The 17,727-nt window shown below is 37.7% G+C and overlaps 1 protein-coding gene across 9 annotated transcripts in view; it reads right to left on the reverse strand.

The window, feature by feature from the left end:
- The window catches only part of CADPS2 (calcium dependent secretion activator 2), a 497,767-nt gene that overhangs the window by 101,436 nt on the left and 378,604 nt on the right, over positions 1-17,727 (reverse strand). For all 9 annotated transcript variants that reach the window (XM_070423807.1, XM_070423806.1, XM_070423804.1 and 6 more), the window contains exons 14-16: positions 14,847-14,948; positions 5,008-5,071; positions 1,745-1,868 (exon numbers count right to left, since the gene is read on the reverse strand). In XM_070423807.1, the coding sequence (XP_070279908.1) occupies positions 1,745-1,868; positions 5,008-5,071; positions 14,847-14,948 (290 nt within the window). The remainder of the gene's footprint in view (positions 1-1,744; positions 1,869-5,007; positions 5,072-14,846; positions 14,949-17,727) is intronic.

Genomic DNA, 17,727 nt, shown 5'->3' on the forward strand with positions numbered 1-17,727 from the left:
CAAATAAGAATGCCATTTGTTTTTTTAAAAGGAGACTGCTCAGTAGTCCTACCTGACTAGATTTCTAGGATCCATTTTCTAGAGTATTCTCAGATAGGAGAGGGTGAGTTCCAGAAAGTATTAGGTAATGGTCAAAATAATGAACTAAAATAGACAGTTAAGTACAAAAATAATAAAATAGATCCAGAGACATAGAAGCATGGAACAGACTGACAAATCTCAGTCAGTGTGTGGGTGTGTGGGTGTGTGGGTATGTGTGTGTGTGCTAGGAACAGACAATAGTATGGTGAAGGCCTGGGGGTGCAGGTGTGAGGTGGAGGGGAGCAGTGGGGGAAAAAGTGGGACATCTATAATACTTTCAACAATAAAGATAAATTTTAAAAAAGATTTTCATCTTTTTTTGATAGGATTCATAATATTTAGATAAAGCAATATTTATTCAGGTTGTCCACACTTTTCTCATTGCCAGATTTGAAAGGTTTTAATATGTCTACTTTTATATTAATTCTTTCAATCCGTGTACGCAACACCCATTATTCCCAAAACATGAAAACTGAATGAGTATTCAAAATGTGAAAACCAATCTGTTTATCTTCCACTTTCCCCACATGATCTAATATTCATTGCTTGTGCTTTAACACAACATGATATCATAATTAATGATGTTAAACTGGTAACTAAGGAGGTTTCATGTTGTTACTCTCGTGATATAATATTGGTTGCTATAGTGATGGGATGGCTTTTTTGTTAATCACTCAGGAGGTTGGTTATCACATGCTTGTTAGAAAGCTGGATCAGATTTGGAGAAAAGAAAGGATATAACACAGCCAATTATAGTCATCTTTTTTTCATTGTCACCATTTTGATGAAACTATTATAACAGCATCTAATTCATACATTTATAATTCTTTATGTAAAATTTTATATTAAAAGTGACTAAGTTTTTTCTAACGATTTACTTTTTATATTTAGACATAAATACTCGACACTGCAAACTTTTTTCCTCCCCAAGTAAATGATACATGTGTTGAACAAGCTAGTTTTATAATTAGAGTAGAAAATTTAGGGTCCTTTCTTTTACTTTTAATTATATCAATCAAAGGACTGTTGAGTAAAAACTGCTTGTGTGACTTTGACACAAATTCTAACCTTCTTATTTCTAAACATCTTAAATGACCGTTTCCTCAATGAATAAAACCTGAAAAAAGAGAAAAAAAATGCACAGTCCTCTCAAGAGATCTAATCTTCCAACGCATCAATATACTGAAAGCAATTAAAAGTTACAAGTAATTCTATCCATTTATTTCAGCCCTCATGATAATCAACAAGTTTCCCCCTTTCTCTGAATGATACTGCTGAATAGAAAATAAAATTATGTAATACTACACTGTTACTGATCAGGAAAGAATACACTGTCCATAGTTTAAATGTTAGACATACTTACAGTAATGCCAAAAAACACAACCCATGAAAACACCTCTTGGTTTCTTGCAAACTCAAAATAAGAACAAAGGACAACTTAAGCACGAATCCTGGGTCTTTCATTCAAGCAGAGTCCCAGGAGGCATATTAAAGCAATGAATAGGAAAAAGCTCTTCAGTTCACCAGCTGAGATTTTAATGAGACATTTCCCTTTGCCAGGGCACAGGTTTGTTCAGAAAAGGAAAGGGCTTCTCACAGAAAATTCAGTTAATAGGCATTGTTGGCTCTTGCTGCCACTTCGACAATTGCTCACTGCACTGACCTTCTATTTTGGCATATTCTGTGAGTCTAGTGTAATTGATCAAGGCGGCTTTCTCCAGGCATTTTCTGACCACTTTTTTCACCTCTTCTGCTGGTATGGGAGTGGCAATATCTTTCATTAAAACCTAGAGGGAGGGAGGGAGGGAAGGAGGGAGGGAGAGAGAGAGAGATAGATTGCATAAAATTCTAAAAACAAATTATACAAATTGTTCTAGACCTGACTATTAATTAGTAGGAGGGGTCCCAGGTAACACTGGGGGAAGTAATTAGTCCGCACTTCACAACTGGGAAGTAATCCTCTAATCTCGGCTCCTCCTGTCGAAGCCTCATTTGTGCACATCAAAACCTCCCACAGGCCAAGCCACCATTCAGTGTGACTGTCATTCTTCCCCCAGGGACCCAGGACACCATGAGAGCAGCTGTTTCAGATGAGGATTACCATCGCTGGGACAAGCAATAAACAAAGTTTGTCTTCCGTATCTCTTAATTTCAAAGCTTTAAGTGTTTTGAGCAACATAGATAAAAACAGTAACAGAACTCCATTAAGAAGCGGCATCTTTTCTTGTGCTCTATAAAAACCAAGACCACCGCTTTCACCAATTAAACTTTAGTTACCATGATCTACTCACGAGGGAGAAAACTTCTTTGTCTCAGTGAAATGTAGTATCAAGTGTTAAAAGACATGGAAACTTTCTAATTTAGGAAAAAAACTGACTATTTTCCGTTGGGTTCCTAAATTGTGTTTTTGGATTTTTCCCTTTAAAAATATTACTCTTGGTAAGGGGGAAATACAGTTATACCCATAATTCAAAATACAATGTATTTAAACACTCATTTAATGACTGATAACTTTCCTTAAAACTTTCCTAGTGATAAAACCACTCACAGTCAGTTTTGATTATATTATTAGTCAAACTCTATTTTTCATAAAGTTAATGGCTTTATCCTGATTCGCTTACATTCAAATGATAAAGTATATAGCAAAATGTTACTATAAAGACGACAATACTTAAGGGTTCTAACTATCCTATTAGTCTTTTATTGGGGAAGAAATAATGATAGAACATGAAAACACCCATTTCCTGCTTCATTATTTCTCTCTCTTTCCATAAGTCTTGGCACTAAGGATCTTATAATCTCAAATGTATTCCGTGGTTCTAGCGCTGGTGATCCTGACAACATATCTTAATTTTGTTAGGCAAAGTTTCCTTTTGAAAACAACAAACTCCATCATTTGAAAGCTTCCTCGCCATCAACTTCGTTTATTCATCATACGCTCATAGTAGTAATCTTTAAAACAGACACATATTTGCATTTTATTTTGAACTGAACATTAGACTCTTTACAGTCAGAAAAATTCTTCTACTTATAGTAAAAAAATGCACAAGCATTAGCATGCGCTATTATTTTTATGTGATTATTACTGAAATTTGAATTTCAGATTAATTTTGTACCATAGGCAGAATCATACACTTTACCACTAGGCCCTACCATGGTAACAACCTTTTAAATAATGGAAATAAGTAGCTGTTAAAGTTAGAATGAGGTGAGTCCAGAGTTGAAACCAGGCAATATTTCTTACTAAGTATCAAGAATTCACATGTAGATTTTATTTTATTTTGCTAAGATGTCAGTAAGTGCAGAGACATGAAAATGAAGATAAGGCTTTTACCACTCCTCCCTCACTTCAGCATGAGACATGATTAGTGACTACAACTGCAATAAAGGTCACTGTCCATCCTGCCCCGTCAGTGCAGGGCATGGGGCATCGCTGCTACCACTGACTCTTCCCTGCTGGGGGTGGGGAGGGGAGGAGGAAGCTCTGCCGTGGAAACCAGCTCACAGAGAGGCTGGTACCCAGGATGGGGTGCAGTTCCCAAAGTAAAGCTATCTTTTAGGGTTTTACCTTATCCATGTACCTTAATGAACAGGATGAGACCTATCCTTTGAAAAGCTTGGGTTGCATGCAGCTCTTAATATTATAAAAATGATCAATAAACAGATAATTCCTACGAGAATATTTCTTTCACACAATGCACAGTAATCAAGGATAAGACAGGGATATGTAGATGAAACCAATTTATATGTGCAAGACCTCATTTTAGCCACTAGTTCTAGCCCTCATCTCCCAAGCCCTTAAATCCCTAAAAATCCCTGTGGGGTTTTCATAGGCGTGCTAATAAACTATGCAATCTAGAGTTCATTGGGCTGAAAAACGGACAGGAACAAGTGCTTGAAGTTGATTAATCAGCACCAGAATGTTCAAATCATGGGCCATAGATGATTCCTATGTATTATTCTCTTTTTCTTTTTTTAGGGAGGGTGGAAGAGAGAGGGAAAGACAGAGAGAAACATTGATGTGAGAGAAACACATCGATTGGTTGCTTCCTGCACTAGCCCCAACCAGGGCCAGGCCTGGGGTGGAGCCTGCAACCGAGGTACCTGCCCTTGACTGGAATCAAACCCAGGACTCTTTGGTGGTCCGTAGGCCGATGCTCTATCCACTGAGCCAAACCAGCGAGGGCATAGACATTGTCTTGTAACACTGATAAGGAATAGGAACTGGCCACCCACTTACCTGTTAGCTTCCAATGAGCATACGAAAAGTTTTACAAGCAGATGAAAATGATACTTCCCTTTTAAGCCTAATCTATCACAAAAACAGGAGTGGAGAATATACTTGCATTAACAGACAAATTTTCAGCATGGCATGAAACCTTATTTGCTATTTATTTTTTGAGGGGAAATGAATTTCTACAATTCATGAATTCCTTTAGAGCAACACACAGATTGAACTGAAATAAATTCTGCGATGATTTTAGAACAAAAAGAATGATGTGTTGGTGAATATTAAATGATAAACTCGTTTAGGTCTGGGACGATGAGCGGTAGAAGTACATACAAGTCATGCGGAAGGATGAGATAACCGTGAGGTCTGAAAAACAGTTCATTACACTCGACTGAAAAATACTACCACACCTATTTCATGAGGGGGGAAAAAAGATGGAAAAATAGAAAATGACCAGAAAGATGCCATGAACTTAGCACATGAAGCCAAGGTGCGCTTCAGAAAGGCTTTGGGAGGCAGCAGCAGGGGCTAGGGGAATGTTGAAGATAGCAAGGAAATGTGAGAGGCTGGTGAAACGCAATGGACTCACAGGGGAGCACACTCCTGGGGAATGAGACTGGCTGCCTAGTTCAAGAGCTCAGACACCCAGCAACTGACAGCGTAAACAGTATTCGTAAAGTAATGTTGAAACATACCCTTTCAAGTAAGGACAGTGTAGCTTTCAGGGCACCCTCAGGTCGTCCAAAGGGAAAGCAGTATCTTCAAAAACAAAAGGAGGAACAAAGGTCAAACCTTTAATATCCAAACTGCTAAACCATCATCCCCTCTTCTACTACCTGGCATGACAGAAGAACAATGACAAGTGGTTAAAATAGCATCAGCCCATCCAGGAAACTCTTAATGCCGACCTTTACCTAGTCCCATGATTTAAATGTCTTAATAAGGGTACGAACTATGATGAAAATGGTTCTAAAGTTTTGATGACACATGTACATAAAGAATATAATAATCAGAGAAGAACCACCAGGGTTCTATGAGTAAAGAGATACTTAAAAAGCATTCCCTAAGAGCCTAGCCGGTTTGGCTTAGTGGATAGAGCGTCTGTCTGTGGACTGAAGGGTCCCAGGTTCAATTCCAGTCAAGGGCATATGCTCGGGTTGTGGGCTTGATCTCCAGTGTGGGGCATGCAGGAGGCAGCTGATAAATGGTTCTCTCTCATCACTGATGTTTCTATCTCTCTCTCCCTCTCTGAAATCAATGAAAATATATATTTTTTAAAAAGCATTCCCTAATAATTTCTTTTCTATAATAACATTGAAACGACTTCCCCCATTTCTTCCTGTGGTTTAAGATGGAAACACACAACTGACATAACTTCTAAGACAAACAAGGTTCCATCTCCCCGCTTCCCTCACATTTGCCTGTCCACACCGGTGTCCTACTCTCCCTCTTCCCCCGACAAAACACAAAACCCTTATGCCAGGAGAGTCATTTATCCCGAGTCCTTCAGGCGCATGCATCCCTGATACACACCCACAACTGAAGGGCAGGTTATGCGGATGTTCTGACGTCAGGGCCAGAGGCTGGGAGCTCCAGTGGGCTCCTCAGAAGTTACTGCCACATGGTGATGACAGGTGATTGCTCTTTACAAGGGGCGGGGGGTGGGGGGGCCCTCTTCAGGTCACTCCTGCTGGGACTCCTGCCTTTGGTGAACCCTCCCAGACCACTGCTCCAGCTCCAAGCCCAAGTGCTACCAGCAGCTGGGCTGTCCCCAGGCTGCACCTTACTCAGGCTTAGAAATCTCCAAACCAACAACTTGAAAAGATTTCCTTATTGCCACGTCCTTGGCCATTATTCAGGGGCTTGGTGGACATATTATCTAAGACGTAATTCACAATGAAATTCGTTTCTCACACTATCATTTGAACAGGTTTTCCTAAAAGGCACTTGTGTTTTAAGTTGAATTTGTTTTATAGGACCGAATTTGAATGAAAAAGAAAAAGAAAAATTTCTCACAAAGCAGTAGTTGAATATAAAGCCTGAGTTTTAGTTTCATGCAACTTTTATTTGTCTCAGATAAATGCAAATAAATGTCTTGTAAATCTAATCACTCAAATTTTTCTTCAGAATACTGTTCATTTCATGTTAAAAGTTTCCTTCACTTAATCTCATCTCTTTGCACCCTATTAGCCTTTCCTACACACACAAAAAAAGCCACGGCCAATGTATTTTGATAGTTTTCCCTGTGTAGTGGTGCTTCTTAGAGCATTAGCAAATTAGCAAAGTGGCTTTAATCATTTTGTATACCATAAACCTTAATCCGAGTTTAAATAAAACACAAATTGGGTTCTTGTTGTCCCCTCCCCTTGCTTAAATCTTTTCAGTGTATTTGCATAATCCACTCATTGTCTTGCCTATTGTTTATTTCCATTAACCTGTGGGTGATGCATTTTATGAATGGAATGTTACTGATCCCCAGATTACATTTAGCATTGCAGGGCTCTGAGGTCCCACTGGGCATGTTCTGAATTAGCATTAGCTGCCCATGATGTGTAAATAATTCAACACATTTATAGAGTACAAGTAATCCTGAATCAATAAAGTACAGAAAATAATGACACAGAACTTTAATTAATCTTTACAATACATGTTTTAAAAGGCAATCATTTTGGCCTGTCTTTCAGGATAAATATTTTGGGTTTTTACCACATTGACAACTCTATAATAGCAACATAAAGTGGGGAAAAAAAAACACCTAAATTATCAAATAAAATTCAACCAAGTTTAATCCCTAATAGGAATACATTGAAATCCTCCTCATTCCTACTTTAGTACATTAAATATTCAGATAAATGAGCCTGCATAGACCTGTCCTATGATTAAGATGTTCCTTTTAAGTAGCCACTTTTAGATGTAAGTATGTAGTTTCATCAAAGTAATATATGTACACAATCTAACAGGAAACTTCCAAAAGGTTTTTTATGAAAACCTTTGTCAGTTCTACCCCATTCCCCAAGTAATTACTCTAGAAAAAATATTTTTAACTTTTAGCTGATTCTTTTGGTATTTAAATGTCATATCCTTAACCTAACTGCTAATATTTCTAATTCTTAATGTTAAACATCCCACTATGGAAAAGAAGCAGTTAAAAAAAAGTTTAAAGATTTCAGTGACATACAATGAACTACACATGTTTAAAGCATGCAATTTGGGAAGAAGTCTTTTGTGGAATACGTACTGTGCAAATATTTTCTCACATTCTGGGACTTGTCTCTTTAAACCCTTAAAAATGGCTTTGGAAGATCAAAAGTTCTTAATGTTGATGAAGTTCAAGACAACATTTTTCCATTTATGAATTTTGGAATCAGGTTTCCAATTCCTACAAAATCTTTTTGGGATTTTGATTGAGGTAGCATTGAATCTATAGATCAATTTGGGTTTCCCTTAATTTATTTCAGACTGACTGTATTTTTCAGTGTACAGGTTTCGCACATCTCTGTCAAAGTGAACCATAAGTATTTAGTAATTTTTGTTGCTATTATAAATTGTATTGCTTTTAATTTCAATTTGTTTGTTGCTATCATACAGAAAAAATTGGTATGTGTTTATTTAAGCTCCTACAACTTTTCTAAACGTACTTATTAATTATTTCAGCCTTTTTTTGGTAGTTTCTATAGGAATTTCTACATAGATAATCATAACATCTGTGAAGAAAGGCTGTTTTACTTCTTTTCCAATCTGAATGTCTTTCTTTTATCTGCCTCATTGTACTGGCTAGAACATCATCAGTACAGTTTCAAATACAGTAGTAACAGCAGAGTTTCTTGCCTTGTTTTTGGTCTTAGTAGGAAAACATTCAGTCTTTCACTATTATGTATGATGTTAGTTGTAAGTTTTCCATAGATGCCCTTAACATATGATATAGAGTAATAATAATTCTTTTAGCACTACTGTTTACTAATTTTTATCTTCTGTGTCATTTTCACTTTGTTGGTTGGTTTTATTCCCTTCATTAGTCATATTTTACTATTTCTTTGTATATCTGGAAATTTTTGACTGGATGCTAGATATTGTTATTTGATCTTTTTGATAGCTCAATACATTTGTATTCCTTTAAATACAAAACTCTGTATTTCAGAACTTTGTTTTGGAATGCAGTTAAATTCCTTGCAAACAGTTTGATTCATTTGAATCTTTATTTTAATACACATTAGGAGAGACCATGACAGTGTTTATTCTAGGGATAATTTTTTTTCCACTATTGAAGCAAAATGCTGTGAGTACTATACCTGATGCCCATGAATTAGAAGGTTCCCACTCTGGGCAGGAGAAACTGGAACTAGCTCTGTGTTAGCTTTGGGGATTTCCCATCGTTTTTTGGGAAATCCTTTCACCTAGTTCTTTGCCTGACTGGATAGTTTTCTCACATACCAGGGAGAAACCTCCAGGGGGACCTGCAGATACCTGTAGGTCTCTCCACTCTTTCTCTTCCTTGGAATTCTGGCCTGAAAACGCTGGCTGCTTTGGCCTCCTTAGACTCCCAGCCCCGCCTCCTCAAGTCAGGATGTCCCCTGGGATCCACCCAGGTTCCTCCTCTCCGGGCCATGGCCTGGAAACACTCTCTCTGCAGTAAGCAAGGCCTTACTTCATTTATTTCCCAGCTCTCAGGAATCAATGCTGTTAGTTGCTTATGTTTAGTGTCTTAAAAAGCATTTTCCCCACATATTTTTTTAAAATTATTTCAGTTAGGAGGGTAAATATCATCCCCTGTTACTTCATTTGGGACATAGCTCTTTTACCCCCCTTAAGACCACTTTCCCCCATTCTAAAGATAAAGATAATTCCTGTCCTTTCTATCTTACTAATATGGTTACATCATTTTGGGGGATTTACTAGTAGATCTAAATTCAGTAACTTTATATTATTTATGTAAATGTCCTAGGTAATGGAGACAACATTTTAACTATGATTACTATTTTGTTTATAATACTTGTCTTTTTTTTTAATATCCTGTTTTTATATACTTAATCTATATAATAAAAGCCTAAGAGACCATTACTGCGGAACAACCAGAACAACCGGTTGCTATGATGCGCACTGACCACCAGGGGGCAGACACTGAACACAGGAGCTGCCCCCTGGTGGTCAGTGCACTCCCATAGCGGGGGTGCTGCCCAGCCAGAAGCTGAGCTTATGGCTGGCGAGTGCAGCGGCTGTGGTGGGAGTCTTTCCTGTCTCCACGGCAGCACTAAAGAGCAGCGAGCCGAGCAGTAAGGAGCAGCGAGCAGGCAGGCGGTAAGGAGCAAGGGCTCCTGGATGGCAAGAGGGATATCTGCCTGCTGGCTTAGGCCTGCTTCCCAGGGTGATTGGGCCTAAGCCGGCAGGTGGACATCCCCCGAGGGGTCCAGGACTGTGAGAGGGTGCACGCCAGGCTCAGGGGAACCCCCCCCGCCACTCCAATGCACGCATTTCATGCACCAGGCCTCTAGTCTAATATAACTCCAAAATCTAATACAATCTAATTAATACAATTCCACACTCTACTCCAGACATGTTAAAATAATGAAGAATTTTCTGACCCATTCCAGTGAGAATTGGTTGCTCGCTAAGCTCAGGTGTCACTTTGGAGCCTTTTTAAAAAATATACTTTTATTGATTTCAGAGAGAAAGGGATAATGATAGAGATAGAAACATCAATGATGAGAATCATTGATCCGCTGCCTCCTGCATGCCCCACTCTTGGGATCAAGCCTGCAACCTGGGGATGTGCCCTGACCGAATCAAGATCTCCTGGCTCATAGGTCGACGCTCAACCACTGAGCCATGCTGGCTGGGCAACACCACTTTGGAGTCTATTAACCATAACCTTCCCTCCTGTCTCAGGTTGATTTCCTATTCCAAGGATCTTAACTCTTCCTTTTTCTTTGTTTTCTCCTTTGTCTTGGTAAGTTGCATTATCTTTTGCAGTTCCTCATATCTGAAAATACCATTCTACCATTACCCTTAATCAAGACTTTTGCTGGTACAGAATTCTGGGTTGAAAGTAATCTTTTCCTCAGAACTATAAAATCACTGATGCACTGTTTTCTGGATATATCAGTATCACCCCTCAGGTCAAAATGAAAGCTGCAGAAGCAAGGGATCTTTTTAGTTATTGTTGTTAACTGCCTGACACATAGTAGGTACTCAATAAACATTTCTAGAATAAATTAACATTGAAAAACATTCTGATTCTTTGTATTTTGGGATCTTCTCTTTTATCACCAAGAATCTGAAAATTCATGAATATGTACCCTGATAAGTAAATATTTTAATCCACTGTGCTGGGTATTAAATGTTTCAATCTGAGCACATGTCTTTTAATTCTGGAAATCTTTTTGAATGATTTTATTCAAAGTTTCCTACCTTCAGACTTAACTCTTTCAGGAATTCCTATTATTTATGATGATGATATTGTTAATCAGATATTTTTCTTATCTTTGCTGTATTCCTATTTTCCTCCCCCCAACTCTACTTTCTTCAAGGTTTCATTAACCAATTCTTTCAGTAGTGTATATATATTTGTGTGTCATTTGCATATAATTTGTAAGAGATTCTATTTGTTCCAAGGTTTTTTTCTTTTAACAACATCTTATTTTTGTTTTACAGATGCTCTATCTTCTCAAACCTCTCCAAGGATATCAGTAATTCATTCCAGCCCCCTCCCCCATTTTCTTCTTCCCATATAATCTTTGTTGTTGTTTTTTCCAAATTGCTTTTTTAGTATTTATCTGTTTGAGGCTCTGCCTTCCATAGTAAATACTTTCTTCAAATGTCTGACGACTTTGGCTCTCTGATCATTTTCAAAAGCATCATATTAAAAACCTGAATGGAAGCAACAATGCACCTAGCTGGGTACATGCAGATCATAGTCTTCGCTGAAGGGGAATCTGACTAGGCTGTTTCCATGCGAGTCTTTATTGTCCAGAGTTTTAGGTCTTTTGGGCCAGGCAGGCTCCCATGGGAAGACACTTGTAAACAGGCCAGGGAGGTATAAACCTGCCTACCTGCCTGTCTCCAGCATTTTGGGAGTCAAGGGGGTGAGCTGGCAGGAGAAGGCTGTGGTTCTCAGATTTCAGAATAAACGTTTATTTAATCCTAACTGCAACTGCGCCTGATGTATCCTCCCCTCCTCCACCCCAGTCCGAGTGCCCTCTAACCTGACCCTCTTCAGAGACTGAATCTGCAGTGCTCTGCCCAGCGGTGGGGTGGGGAGGGGGAACACAGAGCAGTCTGAGGTGGAAAAGACATGTGGGGATCTAAGTGAGTTTTAAGCACATTTACGACAAATTGTCCTTCACTCTTATTTTCTAGAAGGGCGGAGGGCTTGATCTGGGCAATTCCTAAACACTTTGGTGATCGTATGACATAAATCAGATAGCTTCTCTGTTTTCCCCACTGCCGGCTTATGATTCAGTTCTTCCTGGGTGGCTAAAGTAGATACCATTCATCCATCTGGCTTCCAAAAACTCTTTTCCTCTTTTACTTTAGTTGTCTTTGTGGGGTTGTCTTCTGAAAAATAGTGTTCTGTTATTTTAGTTAGGTCCTGGGAGAAAGCTTTGCAAACATGCACCAATCTGCCATCTTTAACCAGAAGTTCCTCGTTTATTGTTTAATTTACTTTGCCTTTTTATTTTATCTGTATCTTTGAAATGTATTTCTGGCATACAATTGGATCTAAATAAATAAATAAATTTCTATATGAGTTATGAATAGTACCGTGATTACTTCTTTAGCTTGAATTGCTAAGTAATTTATGTTCCTTCTAAATGTTAGTGACATAGTGACTAAGAAAGATTATTTGGTAGAATCCTTATGAAAATCCTCATGGACAATTTATATATTTTCCTATGTGGATGCCTAAAATTTCTCATTTTATTTTAGTCCCAGTTCCTGTTATTCAATATTTTATGGACTAAGAAAAAAAAAAAAAAACAACCCACAGAACTGGCAAAATTTATACAAACTTTACAAAAATCAAAAGGGAATATAAAAATCAGCTCAAAATGTCTAGACTGATTCCTTTTAGTTCTTCTCCTCAGTGCTAAGGAAATAAAAGCTAAAAAGCGTATCTTTAGAGAAATCATTAAAAGAAGATGTAGATGTAAGAGAAACAGAGAACAAAACTGTGAGAGGGGAATAATTATGTGGACAACCATGTAGTTGCTGGGTGATGGCGAGGGGGATTGAACTGCCCTGGTGGGGTGGCCCCAGTTAGGCTAATCAATCATGGTGACCCCATTCTCCTCAGCAACTGCCTGAGGCACTTAGGGCATGGGTTTGGTACAGGACTATCTCATGACCTATGTAGGGCTAATGAGATATGAGGGGTAGGACTTGCTAGGACTGTCTAACATAATGTCATGATCTTAAGAGAGCATGACAGAAAGAGATGGCCCCACAACTCCCTTTGAAAAATGGCACGTATGGATGTGAGATGTGAGGCCAAGGAATTCTGTGGTCTTGCTACCAATCTGGGGATGAAACCATCCCACGATGGAGGACAGTTATGTGAGAATCACCAAGAAACAGAGCCATGGCTACTGAAGTCAGCCTGACTTGAAGTTCATCCTACCTGAGACCAAGTGATGATGTATACATTTATTTTTTTAAACCAGTTTGAGGTAGGATCTGTTACTTGTGTTTTTTAAAAATATATATTTTATGGATTTTTTACAGAGAGGAAGAGAGAGGGATAGAGAGTTAGAAACATTGATGAGAGAGAAACATCGATCAGTTGCTTCCTGCACACCTCCTACTGGGGATGTGGCTGCAACCAAGGTACATGCCCTTGATCAGAATCGAACCTGGGACTCTTTAGTCCGCAGGCTGACACTCTATCCACTGAGCCAAACCGGTCAGGGCAGGATCTGTTACTTGTAAAGGGAAGCATTAATACAAAAAACATAGATATTGAACTGAATGACAGACAATATCTGCCTCAATGTCAAAAAATAGAAAAGTATGTGTGACTGAGAGACACATACAACAAAGTTAACGGTCCCTACACAACCTAAAAGACAATACTCTTAACAAATACAAATGCAGAAACATTCTCTGCAAATGCAAAAGCCTTCCTCATATCTCATTTATTTTAAAAAATCAGCAGAGAATTCGGTCTTAACCCTGTAAGTTGAATTGCACTGTGCTCTCAAGAATAGTGTTCCCTAATGTGAATCTATTGGTCTTTTAGGCAAAACAATTCTCCAGCGTGAGATGGCCCCATGCACTGTATTCCTAAACCCAGAATCAATGACTGTCCCAGTGCCTGGCTACTGTGACAATGAAAATCCTCCCTCCTTCACTTACCTTAAGGTGATATAGTACCAGCCCCAGTTGAAATCACTAATGTAGGGGAACAGATGTACAGTATATTCTTTGAGAATTTCTTCCTTCAAGATCATTTAAAAAAACAACATCACCACAATCTAAAGCAGTGGTTCTCAACCTTCTGGCCCTTTAAATACAGTTCCTCATGTTGTGACCCAACCATAAAATTATTTTTGTTGCTACTTCATAACTGTAATGTTGCTACTGTTATGAATCATAATGTAAATATCTGATATGCAGGATGGTCTTAGGCGACCCCTGTGAAAGGGTCGTTCGACCGCCAAAGGGGTCGCGACCCACAGGTTGAGAACTGCTGGTAAAGCTTTTCATATTACAAATACGAAAATTGAGGTCCAGAGCAGCTAGGCATACACTATTCAAATGGTTAAATAACAGTATTTTCAAATGGTTAAAGGGGAATATGAACTGAGCCCATTTTTTCAGTAAGTTCACATGGAATGATTCCAAATGACAGGCATGCTATAAGACACAATATGTAGACATGGCAACATTTTATAGGATCTAATGATAAGAGTGATAGAAAAGGAAATATATTGGCATATTTCTGTTTTTAACCCACTAAGTTCTATTGAGCTAACTATAACAAGGGGAAAAGAAATATTATCAAGATATTTATCTTTCACTCTGCAAATGTTTCGTAGTATCAATACTTAATTTTCTGAGCAAGGAACTGTGCTAGGCACTGTGGTCCTTGTTCTCACAAAATGTAAATTTAAAAGAAAAAAGCGACCCAAGAGATGTGTATCAGAACCATGTGATCAGCGCAGAGTACAGATAGGACTTCAGCTTTTCCAAATAACTTAGAAAGATTCTGCTGTGAAGGTGGGACTGGAGAGTCTCCACGCTGGTGACACAGAGAGAGGGAGGGACAGTCACCAGAGTTACCGTGAAGAGGCCACGAGGGAAGGAGAAATGCACAAGGCAAGTGAGAGGGGCTCTGGGACGGACATTGCAGGGGAAGGGGCCCGCTTAAATGAGCAGTGGGAATGAACGGCAGGCTGAGGAGCAGACCACAGACCGATGCATGTGGAGAAGCTGCTACTAATTGTTGAGCAATTGCAAAAAGTCATAAACGTTTGTAGGCGATTGGATGGTTGAGTGAAGTAATCAAGCAAATACTTGTATGAATGAAGAGAGTACATACCTGAAATGGCTTATCTGATTTTCTAAAAGGAAAGACAGTCTCTCTTTTATCTCCTCAAATCTCTCTTTTTCTTCCATTGAAACTGTTCCGATTCCATCAGGCCTGGGAAACAATCAGAATCGGTCGTTTATACTGATAGAACATCTACGTTTATATATTTTATATCTATATCTACATCAGCACACACATATATATTTCCCTAAGAATCCAAATAATTAGGGAAAATGCATAGCAGTCTATAGTATACATATTACTTGTGTCTATAGTGAAAATTTATTGCAGATATGTGTAGCCATTTGCTTCATATTTTGACTTGGAATTAATGAAATGGAATTATTCTCTTTCAGACAGCCTTCAAGGTAAAGGATCACAATACATATTTTCCATATCTACAGAAAACAATGACTAGTCCTTGAGAATGGCAGTGAAAAGTGTTTTGTAGCGGTATCAAACATTTGACCAATTAAATGAATATCCCCTGAATGGAAATATTATTAAAAAATACTGAATGCAAGCTAAAGTGTCTGAACAGCTTCTTTTCTTAATTAAGCTAATGTGGAGTAAGGGATTTAATTTTAATTGTTGAAAGAAATGTAGACATCTTGTTTGGATGCAAGTAGTGGTTTACTGTTCCACTCTTTTTGTTTAAATTTATGTGCTTATAAATAAAAATAAATATTTTAATAATAACATACAAAGAGAAAAGACCATCAATGTTGCAAGATTTTTGTGTTTAACCAATATCCCTATGGAATCAATGTGAATTTTCATTAGGACTTTTAAAAGTAGCCATGAGGATGAAACAGAAATCTTCTTTTACTAAGATTAGCATATAAAATATAAGATATATCTAATGGCATGGATTTAGAATTTATTCTGTATCAATTTAAGTATCTGGTATATTGCAAAAATATGAAAACATAAATTTTAATTGTCTTTGTTAATACAGAGAAAAGGTATAGTAATCTCATATACATTACAACATCTATATATTTCAACAAAATAAATCTTTTTGCATTTAATAACACCAATAATTTATTCCCCATTAGTTCATTTTTCTAAAAATTATATTTTAATTTCCAAAAGATTTATGCATTTCATTCCAATTTACTAATTTTAATGTTTTTGTGAAAATAGGTAGAAACAAGAACTATGAAAAACAAATGCTTAAAATAACTTTCCAATGAGATTTTTATTTGACATTCCATTGATATATATATATATATATATATATATATATGTGTGTGTGTGTGTGTGTGTGTGTGTGTGTGAGATTCTTGTAAACTAGTCAATTAGGATAAAAAGCAATTAAATTTTAAAGCTATACCTGCATCTCACTGACATAAAGACCTTTTATTTATATCAAAGCATCATTTAAGTTTCAAGTTTTTTTTCCAATGTAGAGTAAATAATTTATTTCAGAAACTCATGTGCTGCTATGATTTATGCTTTGAAAATATTTCTTACAATTATGGATTTAGAATTTATTCCAGGGATCCTCAAACTACGGCCCGCGGGCCACATGCAAATAAAAATACTGTATTTGTTCCCGTTTTGTTTTTTTACTTCAAAATAAGATATGTGCAGTGTGCATAGGAATTTATTCATAGTTTTTTTTAAATCTATAGTCCGGCCCTCCAATGGTCTGAGGGACAGTGAACTGGCCCCCTGTTTAAAAAGTTTGAGGACCCCTGGTTTATTCTGTAGGGAAAGATCAATTATTTCACTACATAATCAGAGTAATACATCACATTTTCCCCATCAGAATGCATGTGAATGTTCATTAAAGAAAAACTAATGGCAAAATATTGGTCTTTCAAATATTTTTAGGAAGAAGAAAATAAGTCTGGTCTATAAATTATAAAGCAATTAAGTATGAGCAAGCTCCAAGGTTTTATAATTTGATAATGGATTTTTTTTCACATATTACTTCAGAGCCAATTCTCATTGAGGAAATGATAACACAAGACCCAGACTGCAACCTATGAACGGATACATATGACAATGATGACAAAAGTTCAGCTGGAGAGCTCTAGTTTACTCATCAATCTGGGAATTGTGACATTCCAACAAAAACCATAACTACATTATGCTATCTAATATATAGCAGTAAAAACACATTCCACAAAGTTGCAGGTGGTTATTTCACTAAACACACTTATGCAAACTTGATAGAAAACAGCAAAGAACTCTGACCACTGACATGCCCCTTGGCTTTGCTCTCTGACTGCCACGTGGTCCTGTCACTGAGAACTTCCCTGGGGCAACTGCCTACCTGGAGTGGAGTCAGGGCTTCGGGCAATGAAAAGCAAGAAAGGTGAATCAAGGGAGCGTCACTAATGTCGACCTTCACCAAGATACAGACCATTATATACAGTGAAGGATCATCATTTTATTGAGTTTATTACTAAATTAGGTACATATCTGACCGATTAAACACAACATTTAATGCTGTGGAATTGCTCTTATTCACATGTTCTTATTCTGAATATTAGGTATATGAAGTGTTGTTCTGTATCTAAATTGTTGGGAATAAATGGCAACTTCGCTGCAGTCAAGCCTGAAGGTAACAGCTCCTTCTAAAATGATTCCTCCCAATAAATGAAAATACTTCCTGTGTCAATCAGTATTTTTCTGTCATCATCATCATCAAAACAAACGTAGTAATTATCAATTACAAACTTTTAAATATCAGGTTGGTACTGTGCTAGCTGCTTTATATGCAGAACAACAAAAAATGCTCACAGCAACCCTTTCTGTAGACTCCAAGGAAAGAGGCTGCTAGGGTCCAGGGAGGTTAGGCTACTTCCCAAGGTCACACAGCTGGGTGCCAAAGCATGGACTCCTGCATTTCAAAGCCAGTGCTCTTAATGTCCATGCC

The sequence above is a fragment of the Myotis yumanensis genome, unplaced genomic scaffold, assembly GCF_028538775.1.
Source record: "Myotis yumanensis isolate MYYU_CA2020_CCGP unplaced genomic scaffold, mMyoYum1.0.hap1 SCAF_9, whole genome shotgun sequence".
Classification (NCBI taxonomy): Eukaryota; Metazoa; Chordata; class Mammalia; order Chiroptera; family Vespertilionidae; genus Myotis; species Myotis yumanensis.